This window comes from Sebastes fasciatus, chromosome 11, assembly GCF_043250625.1.
Source record: "Sebastes fasciatus isolate fSebFas1 chromosome 11, fSebFas1.pri, whole genome shotgun sequence".
Taxonomy (NCBI): domain Eukaryota; kingdom Metazoa; phylum Chordata; class Actinopteri; order Perciformes; family Sebastidae; genus Sebastes; species Sebastes fasciatus.
This window is the reverse complement of record NC_133805.1, coordinates 2,706,119-2,733,482: the sequence shown is the minus strand read 5'-3', so window position 1 is coordinate 2,733,482 and position 27,364 is coordinate 2,706,119. Positions and strand designations below refer to the sequence as shown.

At 42.3% G+C, this 27,364-nt stretch overlaps 1 protein-coding gene across 31 annotated transcripts in view; it reads right to left on the bottom strand.

The window, feature by feature from the left end:
• Positions 1-1,536: 1,536 nt before the first annotated feature.
• The window catches only part of dlg1b (discs large MAGUK scaffold protein 1b), a 142,989-nt gene continuing 117,161 nt past the window's right edge, over positions 1,537-27,364 (bottom strand). For 12 of the 31 annotated variants that reach the window (XM_074649934.1, XM_074649936.1, XM_074649943.1 and 9 more), the window contains 14 exons: positions 24,012-24,141; positions 21,334-21,490; positions 20,929-21,031; positions 19,995-20,109; positions 18,943-19,119; positions 18,089-18,155; positions 13,837-13,936; positions 11,191-11,232; positions 9,152-9,202; positions 5,842-5,943; positions 5,570-5,754; positions 5,299-5,408; positions 5,077-5,168; positions 1,537-4,151 (listed from right to left, as the gene is read on the bottom strand). In XM_074649934.1, coding sequence (XP_074506035.1) covers positions 4,045-4,151; positions 5,077-5,168; positions 5,299-5,408; positions 5,570-5,754; positions 5,842-5,943; positions 9,152-9,202; positions 11,191-11,232; positions 13,837-13,936; positions 18,089-18,155; positions 18,943-19,119; positions 19,995-20,109; positions 20,929-21,031; positions 21,334-21,490; positions 24,012-24,141 — 1,538 coding nt within the window. In that variant the 3' untranslated portion in view covers positions 1,537-4,044. Of the gene's footprint in view, positions 4,152-5,076; positions 5,169-5,298; positions 5,409-5,569; positions 5,755-5,841; positions 5,944-9,151; positions 9,203-11,190; positions 11,233-13,428; positions 13,463-13,836; positions 13,937-18,088; positions 18,156-18,942; positions 19,120-19,994; positions 20,110-20,928; positions 21,032-21,333; positions 21,491-24,011; positions 24,142-27,364 lie in introns of all 31 variants that reach the window. The other 19 variants (XM_074649937.1, XM_074649942.1, XM_074649953.1 and 16 more) reach the window with 7 other exon arrangements.

The window sequence follows — 27,364 nt, the reverse complement described above, 5'->3', positions numbered from 1 at the left end:
GGTGCTCCTAAAGTAGTGTTATTACGGCGTTTACCACGGTTTTGCACTCGGCGGTTCACGTTACCGCAGTCTAGGAAAAAGGGAGGAGTGAGCGGAGGGGTGCTCAGTTGGTTGCAATCTGCAACCACGCCACTAGATGCCGCCAAATCCTGCACACTGGACCAGGAGACGCTGGATAAAACACATCAGGCCAACACTTTTATTGATTATCAGACGGAACTGGTGGCTCTGGTTTAAGAACTGGTCCCAGTCAGTCATCATTTAATCAGCCGATTCACACAAACAAACTTCTCTGTTGGTAACCATGGTGACGTGTTTAGTGGGCGGAGGGTTAAGTGGAGGCTAGCAAGTATTGTTGACTTGTTTTTTTAACAATGGCTGAAGAAAATCCTAGTTTCTCTCAACATGTGCCGTCACTCACTCTCCGGGATCACCAGTGGTAGTTGAGAAAGTTAACGTTAACCAACGGGACCAGATTAGCCGACCCCTTCACCGCTGGAACTGGGCGGCTGTGGCTCGGAGGGTAGAGCAGGTCGTCCATCAATTGGAAGGTCGGTGGTTCGATCCCCGGCTGCTCCAGGTCACATGTCGATGTGTCCTTGAGCAAGACACTTAACCCCAAATTGCTCCTGAAGGTATCGCCATCGGTGTGTGAATGAGTATTTAGATCAGATCCTGATGGGCAAAGTTGGCACCTTAGCAGCCTCTGCCATCATTGGGGTGAACGGGTGAATGCTGACATGTAGTGTAAAGAGCTTTGAGTGGACGGAAGACTAGAAAAGTGCTAAATAAATGCAAGTCCATTTAACATTTACTGCAGGAGGAGGAGACGGCTGGCTAACGTTGGCTAGCTGACGCCTGCTCTCCTCCCGGTGAAGTCGTCTCCTAGCGGCGAGGAGTGAGGCAGAGGGACCGTGACCCGGCGCTGTCCTCTGTTGGACTCATTTCTTGTAGCGTGGTGGAATTAGTGAGCTAAATGAGTTAACTAGCCAGCCGTCCGACCAGCGGGCTGGTGACCAACGGCAGCGCTGTAAAGATACATTGAGGGCGTATAAATCTCTGGATGTCTCTAGTTAACTATCCTTCAGTAAAGTCAGTCAGAAAGAGAGTCGGACAATATCGGAGAAGCGTTTCAGAGACGGAGAGAAAGGGTTGCTAATAGTTTAGCCTTCTGTTAACCACAATCGTGACTAACTAACTAATATTAGCAAGATTTACTCTCTCTCTGATATTGTAGCTCGCTAGAGCCTCAAATCACAGTTTGTCGTCTCTAATGTTGTGATATCTGGATTCTGGCAGCCAACAACACAGCAAGAGGACATTTTAGATGTGTAACTTTAGCCCACTGCTAGCGTTAGTTAGCCTCCAGTCTTTCCTTTGTTTACCCTCCAGCTAACACCGTGACCTCATCATGACCTCATGTTGACCTCATCATGACGTCATCATGACGTCATCATGACGTGGGCTGGACCTGAGAAGAAGAAGAAGAAGAAGAAGAAGAAGAAGAAGAAGAAGAGAGCACTGCACCACTTCCTGTTTTCTTGTTAAGTTTTTTATTATGCTTAAAAAAGAAAATTAAAAGACAGAGGAGGTGGTGATCAAAGAAAAAGAAAAAATATATATTCATATTCAAATATCTTTATACTTTTCTATTCATATATGATTAACAATGCAAAGAAAATAATTCCCGTAGTAGTAGTGCTTAAGTAAAGTTCAATATAGACTTTTATTATAACAAAATAGGCAGTTTACCGAGGGTTAAATATCTGTCAAAATCTCATTGTACAATAATAACCTGCGCGTTCGGGACACACCTGCGGACACCTGGAGGTGGCAGCTCGTCTCCAGGCGCACAAAGCATCACATGATCGACATCGTTTTTCATGGTAAGACACTGACGACGCTGACGGGCGTCTGACGGGGTTCGAACTCGCGTCACAAGAGGGCGCCGCTCCGAACAACACAACCCCAAACACACCGATGATAATAATAATAATAATAATAATAATAATAAAAATATCAGTTCAGTTAAATCAAGTGTATTTAAAGTTTAAAATCAGCGTTACACTTTCATCTCGTCAAGTCAATCTGTCTTTAAAGACTTATTCAATTAGATGAAGAGAATATCTCAAGCTGCTTTCAATGAAGAAAAATAAACTATATTTGATCATTTTGACAAAACAATCTCATGACGGAGAAATCTTGCAGTTTCCCTGTAATTCTCATATTATCATCATTTTCACATATTGTTTTATTTGTAATTATAAAATAAAGAACTTGTATTTTTATGATATTTTTCTCATAATTAACAGATTTTAATTCCAAAAAAAGATCCTTATTACAAGATGATTTTCTCAGGATTATAAGATAATGAGCTTCTTCTAATTATAAAGTTGTTTTTGTTTGTTGTATGTATTATTTTTTCACAATTTGTGACAGTAATTCTGCATTTTCGGACACTGAGAAATTATATTTTCGTAATCATGAGATAAAGATATTTTTTATTGTAATTAGGATTATTTTCTTGGAATTAATTTAAATTAATTTATTGATTGAGATATTTTTCTCTGGATTATAGGATAATTTTCCTGTAATGATTTTTCTTCTAATTATAAAGTAATATCCTCTTAATTATAGGTGTTTTTTATATTTTTGTATTTATTATTTTTATCAACAAGAATATTGTCTATAATTATAAGAAAATTATGGCAGATTTTTCTTATGAATTATAAAATAAATAGCTTGTGTTTCTGATATTTTTCTTGTAATTATGACAATTTTCTTGGAATTAAGATCTCTTAATTTTGAGTATATAAGTATTCTCGAAATTATGTTTATATATTTATATTCCTTATTTTCCCTATTATGACTGTTTTCTTGTAATTACAATAATATTTCTCATCATTACAAGAAAATGATGAGATTTCTAATGATAGTTTTCTTGTAATTAGGATGGGACAGTTTTCTTTGTGATTATGAGGCGTGATTAATTTGTTGATGTGTCTTGTCTGTTTTTTCTTTGGTGAATTTAATATCCTGAAAAATGTGATTGGAGTTGTTTGAAGCATTTTCTTCACTTCCAAGTGGGAATAAAAAGCCGAAACATTCTCGTTTTAATGGAAAACGTGGCTTTAGATTCCTTTACAGACAGAAAGGGCTTGAGAAAATCGAGATGTTGTGTTGCAGTGTAGGTAGAAAAATGACCGCCGTGACCTTTGAACTCATCAAAACTAAATGTCTAAAATGCAAAAATGTTCAGCAATAAAATCAGAATTGGTGGAGTGAAGAGGGTCGATTATTCCTCATCCCTTAAATAAAGCGAGTTAATCTGTTAAACGCCCTCCACAGCGCCCCCTGGCAGCAGAGCAGGAACCCTGCACAGCGTCCTGACAAACGTCCTGCAGCAGCGAGGAGCAAAACAAAGAAAATATAAACGTGAGTAAAAAAGAAAAAAAGAGGAAACGGTGAGATGCAGAACAGAAGAAGAAAAGCTGTGACGTCAGACGCCGAAGGGGCCGATGGGAAATAAACGGGGTTTATTAACGGACATGCTGTTAAAGCTCAAACGTGCAAAGTTTCGCTTTTTTGTGTCTCCGCCTTCCTTTTCCCGGACCGACAGACGCTGCCTGAGAACGAAAACTCCGTCTGTCCGTCCGTCTTACCTGACATGACAAAAGAAAAAAAAAAAGGGTATAAAAACCCCACAAAATGAAAATCTTCTTCGTACGTTTCTTCTTCTTCTCGCCACTTCCATGGACGCGTCTTCTTCTTCTTCTCCCTTAAACATTAAGGAGCTGTACCGTGTTGAGTGTGATGTCATCATACTTCCTGTGTGCTTTTCTCTGCTGGTCAGGAAACCCAACAATGGAGTCTTATTCAGGCAAAACAAATACAAAATAAAAGCTCTGGTCAGTCGATGTGTCGTGTCGTTGATCGGGTTGTGGTGGTGGTCGGGGGGGCTGCCGTCTCCAGGTCGACTTTCCTTTTCAAAACAAAGTGGATCTAAAGAGAGGAGGAGCGACGGAGCAGACAGAGTTTTGATCCTCATAACTTCTCCTTGGACTGAACCCAGATGAACGGACCCGACTGCTCCTCGATGATCTGCTTCACCTGATCGTAGATCTCCTCCAGAGTGTCGCCCTGAACGATGGCTGAAAGGAAAACAATCACAATCAGAAATAAGTCAACGTTAATGACGAAGAAGAGAACTCTTCATGCTGAGACTCAAACCAACAGTGAACGTATCTACAAAGTATAGCGAGGCGAAGTCCCGCCCCTTCCTGTGGACCCCCATGGGACCTTACTCCAGAATGAATATGAACGGTAGTCAACGGAGAGAGAGAAATCCATTTTGAATCGCTCCACGAATCACAGACACACGGATGATGTTTGTCAATTTAAAACTGAGTTTAGTAAGTTAAGAAAGTCTCAGTTTGTTGTCAAACTGTTGAAGTATCAGACAGACGACACACACCAAACAGTGACTCTCTCTCTCTGAAGCTACGATGTCGGTGTGTTTCGTACCGGGATGCACTCGCTCCTTCTTTCTCTTCCCGGCTGATAAACAGACCCGGAGTCACTGGATAGAACACATCAGCTCAGATAACGGTTCATCTGTGTGTGGAACATAACTAAGTTAGCCAAGCCTTTAGGTGTCCGGAAACAGCTGACAGCTACCGGTTGGCCAGAGGGGCTTCGGGGAGTTCGGGGAGACCATGGAGAAGGACTTTCGGTTGGCCTAAAGGAAGTTCTGGAAAACCGACAACTGAGAAAGGGAAAGCCGTGCTTGGCTCAGGCTGTGCTCAGCGGGGGAGGAGGACTGCGGACCCGGACTGGGGATATTGTCGAGCGGTGGAAAGAGCACTTTGAGGAGCTCCTGAATCCGACCATCACGTCCTCCGTAGAGGAGGCGGAGCCGGAAGACTCGTGGGAAGGCTCGTCAAAGCTCCTCAGCAGCAAGGCGCCGGAGGTGGATGAGATCCGCCCTGAGATGCTGAAGGTTCTGGACATTGTTGGAATGGCAGACCGAGGAGGTGGTTCCCATTCATCCAGCCTACCCGTGTTCTGCTGTCTCACCTGTGAAATGCTCGGTGAACTCCTGCTCCAGCTTGGTGGCTCTGTCGAAGGTTTTCCTGCCCTGCTCCTCCGTCAGACGCTTGTTCATCTCCCTGCAGGAACAAACATCACGCAGAGGTGTCATGTAGAAGCACTAGAAGTAAAACCTGAGCGCTAGCAGAGACACTAAAGAGCCTCCTGGTTTTTACAGTACGGACGATGAATGAGACGGCATCGACTCACATGATGTTCTCCACAGATTTGGGTTTGATGAAGATGGCGATGGGATGAAGCTGAGCCAGCTGGAGTCTCTTGATGGCGTTCCCCGACACGTCCAGGATACAGTGTTTACCCTGAAAACGACAGAAGAAGAAAAAGAAGAGGAAGAACAACATGTTTTATCAGCATCAACCGTTTCACTTGGACAAAACTGACATTTCCAGAGTCAGTCTGTCGGAGCCGTGGAATCAAAACCCGCTTCATAAAGAAAGGACTGAACGCAGGTATCACATACAGGTGTCGGTACCTTCTCCGCCACCTCTCGGACCGACTGCACGCTGGTTCCGTACAGGTGGTTGTTGTACTGTCCCGCCTCGATGAACTTGTGGTCCTGGATGTCCTTCTCCATCTGCTCTCTGGACACCACAAAGTGATAATCTCTGCCATCCACCTCGTAGTCCCGCTTCGGCCGGGTCGTGTCTGAGAGAGGAGGAGGAAAACTTTTGCATTTCTATGAACAGGTTTGTATTTGGAGTCCAGCGGAGCCGTATATCTGTGTGGACTTACGAGGGACGCAGGATCCAAATTTGTCGGGGAACTCGGAGATCAGGTCGTCGTTGATCCGATCCTTCATGGGGCCGAGGATGATGACGGGACGGGTGTAGTTCACTGTCGGAGAGGGAGGAAACAGGAAGCGATCAAAGCTCATAACACAAGTTTCACGACACAGAGGTGACATACATCACTGGATTCTATCAATACTGAGGTCATGAGGCTAAATGACCAAAACACAACAAAACAAACCTCCAAAATATATATCTGAAATTAACATTTTGTTATCTGTATTTTTTAATTTCAGTATTAACTTTAGCCATTAAAATATGATTACCATCAGTGTTTATTAATACGTAGCAAAACAAATTGATTTTTTTTAAAAACCATGGTTCAGTTTTTTTGTTAAAGGGACTATTTGTAACTTTCAGAAATGTTTCTTAACAACGACACCTGTGGTCGTGAAATCAACGAAAGTCAGCGTCGGGTTCGCGCTTGTGCTCGCTCTAAATGGACATGAACGAGCATCACTCAACACAGTGAGGCGACACACGTCAGCTAAAAGCACAATATCACTCTATATTTCAGCTGCTTGGCAGTAATGTTAGCTGACCAGACCAAGGTCTCTCCATGAATCACTGCTGATACTGTGTTTGCTTCTCCTGCCTGAGGCAGCGGGGCTCCCCAGCGAGAAACTCGTCTCCCTCCGCCCGCAGCCGGAGAGAGCAAGGTAGACACCGGCAACCGGTCGGTAATGAGACGATAACGTTTCTCTCTGCGGAGCCCCGTTACTTCCCAAGACACGGGAAACCTCTGTTGGTCTGGAGGAGCTGCAGCAGTTATTTCTGCACAAACGTCCACTGAACATTCACTAGATATTCTCAGATGCAGTGTGGAGTGAGCGCGCGTTCCCTTCTAGAGGTGGAGAGAGACAGCGAGAACGCGCGCTCTGTCTGAGTGAAGGCGAGCAGGCAGAGGAGACGAGACAGCGGCCACACGCGAGCGCGCATGTGTGCCGACCTGCTACATTTATACGCTTAGAAAGTTACAAACAGTCCCTTTAACTGACGTGTTCAGAGAATTACTTTGCCTCCACTTAACGCTTTGTTCACACGGGGAACGTCAGCAGCACGCGGCGGCTGCCTTGCTGAACTACTGCGTGTTTCACGCGTGTGGCGTCCACACCGGCAGCGTTTCTGCTGCAGCTGTCAGCCCTTTAAGAAAATCATTCCATTATAAATGTCATTAAGATTAAGAAACGTGTGGTCATTTGTAAATAACAGTAATAATCCACAAGTAAGCCATTAAGATCGGACGCTATATTTGTGTGTTTATACCTTTAAGACCGGGTGCGACGTGCACGTGTTTTAGATGATGTCATCGTTTTCAGGACATGTTTATTTACCGATTATTGGTCTATCGGTTGGTATATATACTGATTTGGCCAAAATGTAGCAAGTAGTATGCAGTATGCGAACAAAAGCTAAATCGGCAGTATGCATCGGACAGTATACAGTACATACTGCATACTGCATACTGCATACTGCATACTGCATACTGCATACTGCATACTCCATACTCCATACTGCATACTCCATACTCCATACTGCATACTGCATACTGCATACTCCATACTCCATACTGCATACTGCATACTCCATACTGCATACTGCATACTGCATACTCCATACTGCATACTCCATACTGCATACTGCATACTGCATACTGCATACTCCATACTGCATACTGCATACTGCATACTCCATACTGCATACTGCATACTGCATACTGCATACTGCATACTCCATACTGCATACTGCATACTGCATACTGCATACTCCATACTGCATACTGCATACTGCATACTCCATACTGCATACTCCATACTGCATACTGCATACTGCATACTCCATACTGCATACTGCATACTCCATACTGCATACTGCATACTGCATACTCCATACTGCATACTCCATACTGCATACTGCATACTGCATACTGCATACTGCATACTGCATACTCCATACTGCATACTGCATACTGCATACTGCATACTCCATACTGCATACTGCATACTCCATACTGCATACTGCATACTGCATACTGCATACTCCATACTCCATACTGCATACTGCATACTCCATACTCCATACTGCATACTGCATACTGCATACTGCATACTCCATACTGCATACTGCATACTGCATACTGCATACTGCATACTCCATACTGCATACTGCATACTGCATACTGCATACTCCATACTGCATACTGCATACTCCATACTGCATACTGCATACTCCATACTGCATACTGCATACTGCATACTCCATACTGCATACTGCATACTGCATACTCCATACTGCATACTGCATACTGCATACTCCATACTGCATACTCCATACTGCATACTGCATACTGCATACTGCATACTGCATACTCCATACTCCATACTCCATACTGCATACTCCATACTGCATACTGCATACTCCATACTCCATACTCCATACTGCATACTGCATACTCCATACTCCATACTGCATACTGCATACTGCATACTGCATACTGCATACTCCATACTCCATACTCCATACTGCATACTCCATACTGCATACTGCATACTCCATACTCCATACTGCATACTGCATACTGCATACTCCATACTGCATACTGCATACTCCATACTGCATACTCCATACTGCATACTGCATACTGCATACTGCATACTCCATACTCCATACTCCATACTGCATACTGCATACTCCATACTGCATACTGCATACTCCATACTCCATACTGCATACTGCATACTGCATACTGCATACTGCGTTCGTTAGTAGTTTGTAGTATGGAACGTAAATCGATTTATTTTGCAGTACGCTAGGCCGGGTTTCGCAGGTTTACGGTTTTGGAAAGCTAAAGTAAACAGAACGGACAATAGCAACCCTCCGCTACTTTACATTACAAAAATGACCGTTCCAGCGCTTTGCATTGTGGGATACAGCAGGCAGTTAGACTGGTCCGATGCATACTGTAGATTTTTTCTGAATCAGAACGACATCCGGGTGTTTTTGTAGTAGGTAGTCGGCGGTTTTGGATACAGCCCAGGTTCCGTAGCCGCGACGCGCTCCTGACGCTCCCTGTGTGGACACGCCGTAACGCTCCGCCCGCAAAACACGTCATCATGTTAACTAACAGAAAAGGGGTCGATACTATATATAACTGCAGAATATAAACTTCTTGCCGGTATGTTTGGAGTATTTAACCTCTCTGATTTGACTCAGAGCAGTTTGAAAGTGTCAGAGAGGAGTTCAAGTTGCTTTACCTTCCTGCTGAGTGACGGGTTCATAGGACAGAACGTACTCCTCCTGCCCACCTGCAAACACAAACACACAGAGAGGACGGTTAGGAAGGAGAGGAGCTGCGTCAACAGGGGTTTAACCTATAGAGATGAAGGGATGAAGGAGGAGGAGGAGGAGGAGGAGGAGGAGGAGGAGGAGGAGGAGGAGGAGAGATGAAGTGAGAACAGAGGATGAGATGAGGTTCATCACAGGTGGTCAGGTACATTTTACTCTCCGTCTATACTGAGTGATTATTGCACAGAGCTAATCGTGTCATTCACAGACTGTTGCTTCGTTTCTGCTGCAGAAACCCGATGTCAGAAAATACAAAAACAAAAAGAAGGCGACGGGTTGAAAATAATGTTCAGGCGCCGTTTACAGAATCAGGACAAATTAGCAGCGTTAGAAAATACATTTAATAAAGTGCTGTATCTGCAGTATTTCCATTTTCTGCTACTTTATACTTTTTACTGCAATACATTAATTTAATGACTTCAGTTACTTTACAGATTCAGATTATTAATTCAAAATGTAAATCAACTAGGGCTGGCAAAGTTAGCGTGATAACGCGTTAACGCCAATTCATCTTAACGCCACTAATTTCTTTAACGCATTAACACAACTTGAGTGTGAACCATGTCAGACTAGCTGGTCATGAAGGAGGTTAAATAACGCTCCAAACTTCACGCTAATTTTTGGCGAGGAATAACTGTCATGTCCATTTTCAAAGGGCTCCCTTGACCTCTGACCTCCAGATCAGTGAATGTAAATGGGTTCTATGGGTACCCACGAGTCTCCCCTTTACAGACATGCCCACTTTATGATAATCACATGCAGTTTGGGGCAAGTCATAGTCAAGTCAGCACACTGACACACTGACAGATGTTGTTGCCTGTTGGGCTGCAGTTTGACATGTTATGATTTGAGCATATTGTTTTATGCTAAATGCAGTACCTGTGAGGGTTTCTGGATCAATATCTGTCATTGACTTGTGTTGTTCATTGATTTCCATTTTTTATATTTTTATATTTATTTATTTTCTATTATTTTTTTATATGTATTTTTTGGATTTTCCATTTTATTTAATATATTTATTAATTTTTCCTTTAAATTTTTATTTTTTATATTTATTTATGTATTTATATATTGTATTATACATAAGTAAGTACATATACTACATATACATATACATTATACATAAGTACCTGTGAGGGTTTCTAGACAATATCTGTTATTGTTTTGTTTTGTTAATTAATTTACATTTTTTATTACATTTATTTATCCATCTAATTATTCATTTTTTTTATCATTTCCATTTTCTTTTTACATTTATTCATCCATTTTTTTATTTTCCATTCTTATTATTTATAAGTATTTTTTTATATTTATTTATTCATTTTCCTTTCAATTTTTATTTTTAATATTTATTTATTTATCTATCTATTTATTTATTTATTATATTTATTTATTCATGTATTTATATATTGTATTATACATAAGTAAGTACATATACTACATATACATACGTACCTGTGTTGTTAATTGATTTACAATAATTAATATATACATACATTTGCATAAAGCAGCATATTTGTCCACTCCCATGTTGATAAGAGGATTAAATACTTGACAACTAATTGATCGACAGCCCTAAAGTCAACTAATAAATGATGATGTATTATTCAACAACTGCTGGGTTGTTGTTAAATAAATAATAATTCATATTCAACATACACATTTAAAGCCACACTCTAAAATCACTCTTTGATTTCTACACATCCATCCAGAGTTCATGCAGCAGTCAGGAGCTTTAAATGCAAACAGCCCGAGACAGACGTTCCCCCTGTCAGGCAGCGCTCAGGGCCGTTCAGCAGGGACAATAAACTGTGTGTGTGAGGTCATGCTGTTATCGACCAATCAGCAGCTCGTGCTCGTTAATGACATCGGCGAGGGAGTTAGCGGTTAGCAGACTGACTGTTAGTGTCGGGAGCGCTCGGCGTCGACGGCGGAGTGTCACACTTACGGTAGCTACTTTCACTATCGCTGGCATTAGAGGTCACATGTTCTGCAATCACAACAAAACACAGGACACACCGGGTCAGCGGGGGGGGCATCGCTTTCCCATAATGCTTTGCACCCAGAGCCGGGATACACCAGATAATCACAGAATAAATATCAAACACAGAATAAACCTTCAGGACAGACGGGACTTCACTGAACCCTGTTCCACATCTGGCAACCATTACATCACATCTGGATCTACATTTATAATGATATGTAATATCAAATAAATCTGCAAAGACACGTGTTAAATTCATTATTCTGACCCCTCAAGATAAAGTCAATCTAGAGCCGTCGACTGATCGGCGATTCATCGGCTACTTCTTAAGCAAAACAAGTTTTTTCTGTTTTTCTTTGTCTTTATTTTATCTTTGTAATCTAAATATTTTGGTTCGTCGGACAAAACAAGACGTTTAAAAATGTCAACGTGGGTACGTGGAGCCTTTGAAGACCAAACAAGCAATCAAAAAACATAACCAGTAGATGAACAAACAATAAACAGAACTGTTAAAATAACAAGACATTGATTGAAATTCAAACATGATATGATTCCAACAAAAGTTGATAAACAAAAATATAAAACTCAAACACTATGTAGAGATATATATATATATACACACATACATATACATATATATATATATATATATATATACACATATATACACTCACCGGCCACTTTATTAGGCACACCTGTTCAATTGCTTGTTAACACAAATAGCTAATCAGCCAATCACATGGCAGCAACTCAATGCATTACGTCATCTAGACGTGGTGAAGACGACTTGCTGAAGTTCAAACCGAGCATCAGAATGGGGAAGAAAGGGGATTTAAGTGACTTTGAACGTGGCATGGTTGTTGGTGCCAGACGGGCTGGTCTGAGTATTAAACTGGTTGGAGATGATAGAAAGGCAACAGTAACTCAAATAACCACTCGTTACAACCAAGGTATGCAGAATAGCATCTCTGAACGCACAACACGTCCAACCTTGAAGCAGAAGAAGACCACCCGGTACTAGCAAGGTGTACCTAATAAAGTGGCCGGGGAGTGTATATATATATATACAGTGTTTGAGTTTCATCAGTAAACCTCCCTCTCATTGACTCGGTGTGATTCGGAGCTACATGAACTCAAAACTCCTGAAACTGGTGTAAAACCTCCATGAAGCTCCAGATGGATCCTGAGCAGTGAGGTGAACACTGTGAGCTATGAGAGGAGGAGGAGGAGGAGGAGGAGGAGGAGGAGGAGGAGGAGTGAAAACTCATGAGTGTTGTGACAGAGAGTGAAGAGATGGAGCTCCGGTCTGGAGGATCCTCGATGGTCGGTGGTGAAGAAGAGGAGGAACAGGAAGGGAGGGAGGGAGGGGAGGTCTGAGGCCACGTGTCCACCAGGAACCAACTTCAGCTTCTTCTGATGTTTTTACTTCATGAAAGTGATAACGCACGGCGAGGCGTCCTCGTATAATAAAATAATGGACCGTTCCGGTCCGCTATCGTCTCCACATGGACTCCAGCTGTTATCACTTATGTGTTTTTAGTGTAAATATGAAGGCTGACGGTGCTCGGTGCTGCTGCGGCACCGCCGCACGCCGCCCACAGTGCACCGGAGGACGGATAGACACGTTGCCGAGGTTACGCCTTTTGAAATGCAGATTCGGGACGTTTTGGAGGTTCACCGTCCTCCAGCATCGGCCGCTCTCTCCTCAGCACCGACACCGACACCGACACCGACACCGACACCGACACCGACAAAGACGCCGACACCGACACCGACACCGACAAAGACGCCGACACCGGGCTGCTCTGAGATAATAATAATAATAATAATAATAATAATAATAGCTTGGATTTATATAGCGCCTTTCATGAAACCCAAGGACATCAGACTGAAATGATCATGGAGGATTGGAGGATGACCTTTGACCTGCAGCTTGGAGGATGACCTTTGACCTGCAGTTTCTGCTATAGTCAGACGTTATATTCACATTTTACCAACCACCTTCTTTTCTTTTTTTTTACTTTGAGGACAAAATGAAACTTTATTAAACTAAGCTTTAAAGTAAATAAAGGCAACAACATCAAGTCTGTTGTTCATCTTATCAAACATCGAGTCTTTGAAGGATCCTGGTGGAGACCAGGAGGCTCATGGGAGTTTTCTCTGGAGAGAGAGGGGGGGTGAGGTGGGGGGGGGAACACTTACTGTGGCCTTTGGATAGCATGTCGTCGCTGTTGTCCTGAGGTCAGCAGAGCCGAGTGAACAACGAGGAGAAAACAACACAACACGTTACTGAGTGACAGCGACAGACAGAGAGAGCAGAGGGAACGCAGCCGGTCGGCAGGGCTGCGGGGCGGCCGTTTTGGCTCCGAGGAGGAGGAGGAGGAAGATCAGACCAAATATTCTGCCTTCCAGGCTTCAAGACAGTTTGTGATTCAGTTGCATTCATTTTTAAATTTTTTTTATTTAGCCAGGCCCCGTTGCCATGACAACCGGTGCGTTTGCATAGCGCGCCGCCACCAGCTGACCTCTCTTCCTGTCGCCTGACCAATCGTCTCTCAGACAGACAGACCGCCCGCCCCCCCCAAACGGACGTCGCGCTGGGATACTTACGGTCGACATCGCTGGTCTCCTGCTCGCTCGCCTCTTTGCTCTTGTAGAACGGAAACTTTCGGGAAAAGAGGTTCTTTTTACGCTTGTCATTGAGAGACTGCTGAGGAGGAAGAGGAGGAAGATGAAGAGGAGGAGGAGGACGAGGAGGAGGAGGGGTGATGGAGTAAAAAAAAAGAGGAGGAAGAAGGGGGGAGTCTGATGTCGGTTCCGGACAGAATGAGACGCTTTTTGTCTGAGTCTGTGGCCAGCAGGGAAACAGACTCATTAAACAGTCACACTAGACATGTAGATAAAGAGCTGCCTTCCAGTATGAGGCTGGTGTGGGAGCATTTACTGCCCATTGAAACCAGCACAAACCACTCACTCACATTATGACCTGCATATAACCTGAATCTGAGCGAGGTGGTCCGGGTCTAACGCAGTGAAGGCAGCAGACGTCAGAGACAACAGCAGGTACGAGGAGAGAGTGAACATGCAGACAGACATGCAGAGACACGGCGGATACGAAGACGTTCAACTGGTTTCAGATCTGCTGGGAATGAAACTCTGAACCCCGACCGGAGCTCTGACGACGTTTACCAGATTATTCGGTTTTAATTTAGGTGATCCTCCGTCCACAAACCGACCCAGGAAATATCTTTATGTGGCGATTCATAATAGGGATGCTAATTTTGAAAAAATGTCTTAACCGATAACTGACCCTCGTTAACCGATTATTAACCGTTAACCGACGAGACTGGTGCGTCTCATGCAGCGGTGCGCCGGCTGCAGTGTATTGAGCACAACAGACAGTCTCCAGTTCACCGTACGGGAGCGTTAGCTTAGCACAGGGGTCAGCAACCTTTACTGCCAAAAGAGACATTTTAGGCAACAACAAAATAATCTGTCTGGAGCTGCAAAACATTTAATCATTGTGATGAAGGTAACTCAGTTTATAGTCTAAGTATATAGTATATAAGTCTAATGCAGTGAGGGCCAAAGAGACAATGTACCATGGAGTATTAGGGCCACATTGAGGGAAAACACATCTGAGATTTACAGAATAAAGTCATAACTTTACGAGAATAAAAGTTGTAATATTCTGAAAATAAAGTCAATATTATTACAAATGACTACTTTATAATATTATGACTTTATTCTCGAAATCTCAGATTAATTTGTTTCCTCAATGTGGCCCTAATACTCCGTCGTACCGTCGTACCATAGACCTACAACAATGATAAATCAAAATGAATGATTCATTTCCACTAATTTTTTTTTATAAATCCACAGGGAGCCGCTGGAGACCTGTCCAGGGTGAACCCCGCCTTCAGCCAAAGGCATTTCCCATCATGCCCTTGGTCTCGGAGAGCAGCCGGAGCACCCGGCTCTGATAAAGGCTTGTGAGTTTCTCTTTGCCCAGTCCATCCTTCAATTTCTGTTTACATTTTGCCAATATATTTTTCACGTGTATTTGTATTTTTGTTTTATTCTTGTAACCGTCGGTCTTCTTGCGATGAGGTCACTTCCTGTAGATTCGCACTACTTTCCTCAGTCGCCAGAGATCCCGCTGGAGGAGAGGTGAGTGATTACTAATGAAAGGTGGTTCAAACTTTGCTTTGTTAGTCTCACAGACGTTTGGTCGTTTGGTGAAATGCGTTTGTTTAAAGTATTTCAGATAATACATACTTAAAAATATACTTTATACTTTATATATAATATAATAATATACTTTGTTTCTGTAGTTTTGATTGAAGTGCGTTTTAGCAAGGTAAAAAAATACTGTTTCTGTCGATGGAGTCTGGTGGCTTTGAGGAGAGCAAATTATAATAATTGCTTAAATCCCTGTTGATGTTTTTTTTTTTTTTTTTAAAGGCCTACATTTTCCATTTCGGACAAGTTTGGCGATCAGGCAGGTATTCATTTATTTGAATTATTATAAGAATTAGTTTATTCCCTTCATGCGAAAACAGCTTAGAGATGAGTTTCACGAGCGAAACCTCCATAATCAGGCGAGTGAAACATCTCATCTGCTTGTCAAGCCCTGGATTCTCATTTTTTACTTGCGTGTTTTTTCTTGTTATACATTTCGTAGACCCGTTGTTGGAGGAAGTCTCATAACGACGACTGCTCCGCTGTTATTATTGTGCACATTATGACAAATGAAGACGTGAATCTTGCAGCTTTAAATCTTTTTAAAAAGGCTCCGACTGCATCTCAAAACCAACACAGTGTTCATCAGCAGGAAGCAGGTCGACTGACATCATTAGATCACATGCTGCACTTCAGTGTTATCCAGCAGGAGAGAGAGAGGAGGGGGGGGGGGTGAGTGGTGAGGAGGAAGAGGAGGAGGATGAGGAAGGTTTCTGTGAGCAGCAGACAGTCAGACATCAATGTCAAGCGTTTCTCTCTTAATGAGGAGAGGAGGGGTCATGCATGTTGGGTTTTTCCTCCCCTGTCAGTCTGGTGTGTTAGAGGGCGGCGCTGGGCGGGGGGGCGTTTCGGTAACGCGTGTTAAGCCGACACATGGTTTTAAAAAAAAAGGTGCTGGGGGGGGCGCTGCTGCGGCGGTTTGGCTGCTGAGACGTTCGAGTGGTGAAGAAGAAACCGTCTCAAAGACGGACGACGACAACAACATGCTGTTAACTGGCTGGTTTTTACACATTAGTCAGACACACTCATTAGTAGGTGGCCGCGGCTCAAACACATCTTCACACAGTCTGACCACACAGGAAGAGAGACGCTCTGACTAAAACCATGCAAAACAACAGATGAAATCAGTCACTACAGACGCTTCTATACTTCACAGAGAGTTCAGATACAGACTAGAATAAATGACAGATTTACAGTCTCATGATACCTTAGTGACATAATGGTTATTCCTCTCCTGCTGAAGAGCTCAGAGACGAGATTTACCAGCAAAATCAAGCAAAACGTTTAGGGCTGCTGTCACGAGAAGCGATACCGAGTCCCTGCAAGAACTCTGAAAAGGAGACGCTGTTTGTTTTTCTACAGTACCGTAGGTAGCGTCAGGCCACGAGACTGTCTGTTTGGGACGCAGCAAACTCACTACTGAGGCGTTCAGGGGACGCACCCTGTTTGTTCCCCCGATGATGATGCTACATCGTGAGCAACACATCTCACGAGCTAGTTAACGTTAGCTGTTAGATCAGTGCAGGACTGTGTTGCTTCACGGCTGCTAACTGCTAACGCTAACTAGCTCTCGTCAGTAGAAATGAGCATTAGGTGAAGGTAAATTATAATACTATCATGATGCGTTCAAATGTAATCTTGTAAAATGTCGTTTTTGGCGAGAAACTTGAATAAATCCAGTTGTTTGAAGGAGATGTTTACACAGCAATATAAATATAATAATATGAGCTGTTTATTACACGGAGGTGTTGAATACTCGATTCTGATTGGTCAACGTTCTGCAGTCTGCAATTTCTGTATAACAGACCGTTGCTATGTATAGCAGACCGTTGCTATGTATAGCAGACCGTTGCTATGGGCGCAGTTCTGATGTCGGACTCTGGAGGACTATTTTTGTGTCAACATATTGATTTCTTCAGTAAGTAGTCGTGTAATAAGCGGGATAATGTACAGCTAGCGGGTCATTGTTGTGTGAGTCGGCCGGTGGTGCGCCCGGCCCCTCACTTTCACTGCACCACGGGGTGTTGCTTGCACCCTCTGAGGTCCGGGCGGGGAGCGCTGTAAAGCTGCGGCCGCGAGCCACCTTCGCCCCGAGCCTTCCCAAGTCAACCTAGAGCCGGTCGCGGCGCACCGCCTCGTATGCGGGACTCCCCAGCCTGCCGTGTGGCGCTCACACCCTCCAGCTGGCTGTTAACGAGGATCTTTAGGCACAGAGAAGTACTCGTATCGGTACTCGGTACTCGTATCGGTACTCGGTACTCGTATCGGTACTCGTATCGGTACTCGGTATCGGTACTCGGTATCGGAGAGTACCCAAATGTAACTACTTGTACTCGGTCTGAAATAAAGTGGTATCGGTGCATCCCTAGTAACGATTGTTCCCGTTAGCGATGGTAAACCAAAACATAAACTGATATGAAGTAGTCCGAGACTGAATAAGCTACTGCTGCTATCCATCCATCAGCAGCAGGAGGCTGAGGTACGATGATCACATGATCCCGTTTAAACTAAGCTAACTCACGTAGAATCACGCCGAGTCAGTGAAAGGAATAACCAGAAAGGTATCATGGGAGTAGAAATAACGTGATCTGCTGCAGCGGTGCTGAAATGAAACACTCACCCCTCTCTCTCGAGACTTCGCGTTGAACTTCACCGTCTTTAATCGCGCTCTCTCCTTCTTCTCAACCCTGAGGTCAAAGAGGACAGAAGGTCAAAGGTCAGCAGAGGTCTGGAGTGTTTGTGCTGGTTTCAGTGGGCAGTGAAATGCTGCCACACCAGCCTCATACTTTATTTATGAAACCATGTTACATGTGTTATTGTGAGCCGCTTTGAATGTCTGATGTTATTCACATCCACTGCAACAGGAAATAAACTGGGACCCATTTAGAATGTTTACGTTTAAAACCGTGTAATGGTCTAAATATTGTGTATTTGTGACATCACAAATGGACAGAAATCCTGACAGCTTGTTTCAAATGCACAATTTCTGAATACGGTCTGTGTGTGTGTGTGTTTCTCCGTATGCTCAGCGTTTTGATAGTTTAACAGTATTTATATTAAACCTGCTTTATAATATAAAACACATGAAAACCTCACTTTTTATAATATGGGACCTTTAAAGAAATTTGTGGCGTTAAAACAAATTTGCATGAACGTGTTATTATCACGTTAACGTTGACAGCACTAGTCCCAACACATTGTGGTATCAGAGACATTTTATTCTGCTGTTAAGAAACATGTTTTTCTACATTATTTTTAATTGTAGTTCTCAAACTGAGTGTTTACATGAAGGATGTTTCATGAATAAAAGACTGTTTAAAATGAACTAAACTGTCAAATTATTAACATGTAAACAAGATTAAGAATCCAAAATGATCTTAATTTTCACCGCCACACATTTCAGTCACACATTAACACGTGAGGCCAACGGTATAACAATATATAACAATATATAACAATATATAACATACTGACCGTCTCTTGCTGGGGATCACCCCCACCTCCTCCACCTCGCCCTGCAACGTCAGCTGTCTGGCCTGCCACCACTCGTCGTCGGAGGCGTTCACCACGTGGAGGATGTCTCCGAACTTAAAGTTGAGTCCCTGACTGGGCAGACCGGAGTCTCTGGTCTTATCGTAGTCAAACAGAGCTCTGCACCGCAAACACACAAACACACACACACACACACACACACACACACACACGCACACACCATTAATTAACGCACTTGAAACACCGACATCAGCTGACCAGACTTTATTTTAGTGGAGGTGACAAACTTCACACAATCCTTTCCAACCACATCTCGCCTGAAGACCATGAGAAAAAAAGGCTAGTAAGTGGACCTTGAGTTAAATTAATGATATTGGTTCAGTATCAATTTTCATCAATTAAAAAAGTAAAAATTAATTATTCCAGTGCATTTTGATTCATGCAGACCAGGGAACATTTTTTACAATTAATTTAAATTGATTAAAGATTTTCTTTCATATAATTAATTTCATACATTTTTTAGTAAAGTTATTATCAATCAATCAATCAATCAATCAATTAATTTGTCAATTAAATTACATTTTTGTCTAATAATTCAATGAAATTAATTATATAATGTGTATTTAAAATAATAATAATAATAAAAAATCAAACTTAACATTTTCTGTTATGATACGCTGCTGGTTTAGCTAAATTAAAAATGTCTAAATTAATTTAAATTGACTTAATATTTTCTTTCATATAATTAACATTTTTTAGTAACGTTATTATCAATCAATCAATTCATTTAAATTTTAAATTAAATAAATTTTTTGTCTAAATTAAAAATGTATAAATGAATTTACAAAATGATAAAAAGGCCTTAGAATTAAATATGAATTTATTAATATGTAAAATGTCTCTGCTGTGGTGCTAAATGAGACATAAATAAGATATGAATAAATATATATATATGCTATTATTTTTGTCAGTTTTGAACCTCCATACCTGAGCAGCACATTAACACACGTTAAACCAGCGCGCCGCTGTCTCACCTGACGTATAACGACCTCTTCTGACTCGTCCGCAAAGATCCAGATCCAGAACTGATGCTGCTGTTCATCATCTGCTCTCTCAGGTCGTGGATCTTCGCCTCAAACCGGCTGTACTCTGGACAGGAAGAGGACGATTACAGATTACAGTCTGACTAAGACATCTCATTTTGTGAGAGCCTGAAACCTGTTAATGGATTATTATTATATATCATTATTAGGGCTGTCAAACTATTAAAATAGTTAATCGCAATTAATTGCAGTCATTTTAATTATTTTTTAACTGTTCAAAATGAACCTTAAAAGGGAGATTTGTCAAGTATTTAATCCTCTTATCAACATGTCAGTGGACAGATATGCTGCTTTATGTAAATGTATGTATATATTTATTATTGGAAATCAATTAACACAAAACAATGACAGATATTGTCCAGAAACCCTCACAGGTACTGCATTTAGCATAAAAGAATATGCTCAAATGTGATATCACTTGCCCCCAAACTGCATGTGATTATCATAAAGTGGGCATGTCTGTAAAGAGGAGACTCGTGGGTACCCATAGAACCCATTTACATTCACTGATCTGGAGGTCAGAGGTCAAGGGACCCCTTTGAAAATGGACATGACAGTTTTTCCTCGCCAAAATGTAGCGTACGTTTGGAGCATTATTTAACCTCCTTCATGACCAGCTAGTATGACATGGTTGGTACCGATGGATTCATCAGGTTTTGTAGTTTCATACGATATCAGTATCTTCACTCTAGCTTTAAAACTGAGCTCGCTACAACCTAAAAACCACAAGTAGTGTTGATGCGTTAAAGAAATTAGTGGCGTTAAAATGAATTTGCGTTAACACGTTATTATCACGTTAACTTTGAAAGCCCTAGTAACCATAAGTTCATATGACGGGTCCTGCAGGTGTGTCCAGGTGTCTCACCCTCTGGTCTGTAGTGGGCGATGATGGTCACTGTCTGCCCGGCGTTCTTCAGGGCGGCGGCTGCCTGTTCGTGGGTGGCATTACGGAGGTCCACCCCGTTCACCTGAAAACAGCAACGCACAGAAGGAGGACAGCGTTGTGTGTCTGTTCAGAACATGCTGGCTGATGAAAGATCCCAGTTTGGAGAAGCAGACAGGAGTAAGCCACCAGACTCCATTCACAGAAACAGTAATTTTACACGGGAGTATACATACAACCCCATCATTCATAATGTCACTGCTGTTTGCTAACGGCTGAGTGGGCGTTACCATTTGAAAATAACAGATGGACCCGCCCTTTAATGACCTCATTAACACGTGTGTGTGTGTGTGGGTGTGTGTGTGTGTGTGTTGAGCGTGCACGTACAGAGACGAGCCGGTCTCCTTTCCTCAGCTCTCCACAGAGGTCAGCTGGTCCTCCGGCGAGGATGAAGGAGATGAAGATCCCCTCTCCGTCCTCTCCGCCCACGATGTTGAAGCCCAGTCCTGTCGCTCCTCTGTGCAGCACCACCTTCCTGGGCTCCCTGCAGGACACACACAGCAGTCAATCATCATGATGTCATCACACACACAGCTGTCAATCATCATGATGTCATCACACACACACAGCTGTCAATCATCATGATGTCATCACACACACACACACACACACACACACACACAGCTGTCAATCATCATGATGTCATCACACACACACACACACACAGCTGTCAATCATCATGATGTCATCACACACACACACAGCTGTCAATCATCGTGATGTCATCACACAGAGCTGTCAATCATCATGACGTCATCACACACACAGCTGTCAATCATCATGATGTCATCACACACACAGCTGTCAATCATCTTGATGTCATCACACAGAGCTGTCAATCATCCTGATGTCATCACACAGAGCTGTCAATCATCATGACGTCATCACACACAGCTGTCAATCATCCTGACATCATCACACACAGCTGTCAATCATCCTGATGTCATCACACACAGCTGTCAATCATCCTGACGTCATCACACAGAGCTGTCAATCATCATGACGTCATCACACAGAGCTGTCAATCATCCTGATGTCATCACACAGAGCTGTCAATCATTCTGACATCATCACACACAGAGCTGTCAATCAGCCTGACATCATCACACACAGAGCTGTCAATCATCCTGACGTCATCACACAGAGCTGTCAATCATTCTGACATCATCACACACAGAGCTGTCAATCAGCCTGACATCATCACACACAGAGCTGTCAATCATCCTGACGTCATCACACACAGAGCTGTCAATCATCCTGATGTCATCACACACACACAGCTGTCAATCATCATGATGTCATCACACACACACAGCTGTCAATCATCGTGATGTCATCACACAGAGCTGTCAATCATCCTGACGTCATCACACACAGCTGTCAATCATCCTCACGTCATCACACACAGCTGTCAATCATCCTGATGTCATCACACACAGAGCTGTCAATCATTCTGACATCATCACACAGCTGTCAATCATCCTGACGTCATCACACACAGAACTGTCAATAATCTTGACATCATCACACAGAGCTGTCAATCATCCTGACGTCATCACACAGAGCTGTCAATCATCTTGACATCATCACACAGAGCTGTCAATCATCCTGACGTCATCACACAGAGCTGTCAATCATCTTGACATCATCACACACAGAGCTGTCAATCATTCTGACATCATCACACAGCTGTCAATCATCCTGACGTCATCACACACAGAGCTGTCAATCATCTTGACATCATCACACAGAGCTGTCAATCATCCTGACGTCATCACACACAGAGCTGTCAATCATTCTGACATCATCACACAGAGCTGTCAATCATCCTGACGTCATCACACAGAGCTGTCAATCATCTTGACATCATCACACACAGAGCTGTCAATCATCCTGACATCATCACACACAGAGCTGTCAATCATTCTGACATCATCACACAGAGCTGTCAATCATCCTGACGTCATCACACAGAGCTGTCAATCATTGTGATCTTTGTGTGCAACAGGTGGATCAGCTCCTGCTGCTCATCAGGCCATGACAGTGTGTCGGTCAGAGCGATGGTGGCGTTGTGTGTAATTACAGGTTTACACCAGCAGAGGGCGTCTACATTAACCTGCTGAGGGCCAGAAATGAGCTGATTGTGTTGTTGTTACTGATTCAAGTTAATGATTACTGATTACTTGAAATACAACATTTATCTTTCAGAGCGGTGCAGCACCAGGCTTTCTTTTCCTTTAGATAACGGGCACCACGACGGTGGTTATCTTTTCTTCTTCAGGCTCTGAGCACGTTCATATAAAAGGAGGTCGTTTGGTGTCATTTGACTCTTCTAACGCCGATCGTTTGCTCGTCTACTTCATTCTATGAAGAATATAAAAATTAGGGCTGTCAATCCATTAAATATTTAATCACGCTTAATGTTCAAAATGAACCTTAAAGGGAGATTTGTCAGGTATTTAATCCTCTTCTCAACATGGGAGTGGACCAATATGCTGCTTTATGTAAATGCATGTATATATTTATTTAAACAATGACTCACATTTTCCAGAAACCCTCATTGGTACTGCATTAGCATAGAACATATTCCAAATCATAATGCTATTATCATAATGTGGGCATTTCTGTAGAGGGGAGACTCGTGAGTACCCATAGGACCCCTTTGAAAATTTTCCTCGCCAAAATGTAGCGCACGTTTGTAGCGTTATTTAACCTCCTTCCCAACAAGCTAGTCTGACATGGTTGGTTCCGATGGATTCATCAGGTTTTATAGTTTCATATGATACCAGTATCTTTACTAAGAGATTAGTGGTGTTAAAAGGAATTTGCGTTAATGCGTTATTAACAACGCCTGCTCAGTACATTACGACTCTTTAATGACCAAATGAATGTCTTTATGTTAGAAAACAAATATTAAAATCTGCAGTCCGACTCTACTAAATAATAATCCCATCTTTGTGTCTGAAAGCTTCAGAGAGAGTGACGAGAGATGTTTCTGTCCTCACCGGGTGACGTCGTCGTCTCCCAGCATGCTCTTCGGGGTCGGGGAGTAGCGTCCCGAGGATGCTGGCGGGGGGATGGGTTGACCCAGGAAGCTGGGGGGGCTGATATGGTTCTCCATGTGCTGGGAGTACGCTGGAACAGAGGAGACACACACACAGAGAGAGAGAGAGAGAGAGAGAGAGAGAGAGAGAGAGAGAGAGAGAGAGAGAGAGAGAAGAGAGAGAGAGAGAGAGAGAGAGACACAGATAGAGAGAGAGAGAGAGAGAGAGAGACACAGATAGATAGAGAGAGAGAGAGAGAGAGAGAGAGAGAGAGAGAGAGAGAGAGAGAGAGAGAGAGAGAGAGAGAGAGAGAGAGAGAGAGAGAGAGAGAGAGAGAGAGAGAGAGAGAGAGAGAGAGAGACACAGATAGAGAGAGAGAGAGAGAGAGAGAGAGAGAGAGAGAGAGAGAGAGAGATAGAGAGAGAGAGAGAGAGAGAGAGAGAGAGAGAGAGGGAGAGAGAGGCAGAGAGAGAGAGTATTTAGGTTAAATATTACAAATAAACAATCCAGTTTCTCCGGCGTTGCAGCTTTCACACACGGAACAAAAAGAGGAAAACGTTGAAATGTCTGAATCAGTTTTAAAACCTGCATAAAAACCAGAGAATCAAGAAACACGTTCCTCCCTCACATACTTACTTTGAGCAGCAGAGTGTTTGAGCCTCTGGTCCTACAGTTACTCTCCATCTGATCGCACACCTGCTCAGACCCTCGCCTACGCTCACCTGGCGGGCTCCTGTTACCGTCTGATTGGACGAGGCCAGGAGCCGCCGAGGGGGTCGTAAACTAAACTAGAAACTCGACCGGGTCTGATCACGAGCTGTTTGTGGAAACTCATGGACATGTAAGCTTTAGAGTTTAAACGTATTCACAGACAGATTTAATGTTTCAGGCATCAAACGTTTTGTAGTATTTCCTCCAGTCCAGTTCAGTTTACAGTAAAACAAATCCTCTGGTGGGAGAATCTGGCTCTACTGGTAGAAACCAGAGAGAGAGTTACAGCGAGGAGCGTCTGTTTCTGCAGCAGGTCAGCTACAAACCCTCCATCAACTCAGCCACAATGTTTAAGATATGGATGAAATCAGACATCACGACATAAGTAATGGGATATTGCAATAGCAATTAACATCATGACACAAGTCATTTTCAGATAAATCAATAAAGTAAAATATCTGTAAAACATTATCCGAAAAATTTTTCTTAAAATACCAGAGATAAATAGTAAAATATTATTAGTAAACTATCCGAAAAATGATTCGTAAAATATCCAAAGAATTATTACTAAAATATCCAAAGAATATAAGTAAAATATACGTTAAAAACTAATAAAATATCCAAAAAATATAAGTAAAATATCTGTTAAAAAATATGAAAATATCTGAAAACTTTTTAGTAAAATATCCATAAAAATTTTATAAAATATCCCAAAAAACTATTGGTAAAATATCCGTAAAAAATCCAAAACATTATTAGTAAAATATCTGAAAATACTGTAAAACACATGAAAAATAATTAGTAAAAGATCCGTAACAATGTTATAAAATATCTGTTAAAAATTTGTAAAATATCATTTAAAATTGTAAAATTTAGAAAAAATATTGTTAAAATATCTGAAAAGTATTAGTAAAATATCTAGAAAATACTTGTCCATGAATATAATGAAACACAGGAATGTATGTTTTTGGATAATTCATTAAAATAAATACCTGACAAATCAGTCATTAAAGACATTGATGTAAAAATCTGATATAAATAACCATAAAGGAGTCCGACTTATCGATTTCCAACATTTCACACAGAAGGCCTGAGACACCAGGAGGGAATACAGGCAGCGATACCGCAGCATGAACAGAGTGGGAAATCTGATATTGTCTCATGCTATTCTAGCTAATGACTTGATTTATCAATTAATCAATCTAAAGAAAATCAATCTGCAAAAAAAAAAAGATATTCAATTAACGTTTTTGTTTTTGATATAAAAATACGTCAGTAAATATCCCACTGGTGAATTATGAAGCATTTCTGTCACGCCGACTCGTCCTCCTTTACAGCCTCGTTGTGTTTATACCGTGGTGTAGCTGGTTTAGAGTTAACGTTAGCTTTTTACTTCTGGAGTTTGCATTCACACTTCATAAATCATAAAGTGGTGTTCATTAGTGGAGATTATCTTGCTGAACAAAACCTGTAAGTATCATAAACGTTTATCTTATATTCTGTAATAATCCAAAACCCGACGGAACGATCCCATTGGCTGTTAGTGGAGGGAACCAGGGCGATGCTAACTCCCTGGTTGGACTACAAGAACACGTCATCCCTGGAGCACTCTACTGGTGCATATGATGAGATGATGATGATGATGATGATGATGATGATGATATGATGATGATGATGATGATGATGATGATGATGATGATGACATGATGGGACGGCTGGCTGATATATTTTTGTTCCTAAACCGCCGCCCCCCCCCCCGATGAAGTCAGAGTGCACTTAACAGAATTATTTCTCCTTCATTCATCAGCTCGGCCGCAGAGACAGCAGCTGAAGCCTGTGTGTGATGCAGCTCGACGCTCACTGATTGGATTTGCTGCTCGTCCTTCACGCGTCTCAACATCAGCAGAGGAGGACGGGGAGGGGGGGGGGGGGGGGGGGGGGGCAATGAGAAGAGGAAGAGGAGGGGTCGATGAGGGTTGAAGCTCAGGGGGATCTAGTCTGTAGGGATCTGATGGTCGACGTCTCCAACTGTTTTAGGTTGTAGCGGCTCAGTTTTAAAGTTAGAGTGAAGATACTGGTATCAGATGAAACTAGAAAACCTGATGAATCCATCGGTACCAACCAGGTCAGACTAGCTCGTAAAAAAGGAGGATAAATAACGCTCCAAACTTACACATGTCATGTCCATTTTCAAATGGGTCCCTTGACCTCTGACCTCCAGATGTGTGAATGTAAATGGGTTCTATGGGTACCCACGAGTCTCCCCTTTACAGACATGCCCACTTTATGATAATTACATGCAGTTTGGGGCAAGTCATAGTCAAGTCAGCACACTGACACACTGACAGCTGTTGTTGCCTGTTGGGCTGCAGTTTGCCATGTTATGATTTGAGCATATTGTTTTATGCTAAATGCAGTACCTGTGAGGGTTTCTGGATCAATATCTGTCATTGTTTTGTGTTGTTAATTGATTTACAATAATAAATATATACATACATTTGCATAAAGCAGCATATTTGTCCACTCCCATGTTGAAAAGAGGATTAAATACTTGACAAATCTCCCTTTAAGGTTCATTTAGAACAGGCAAAAACATATGTGAT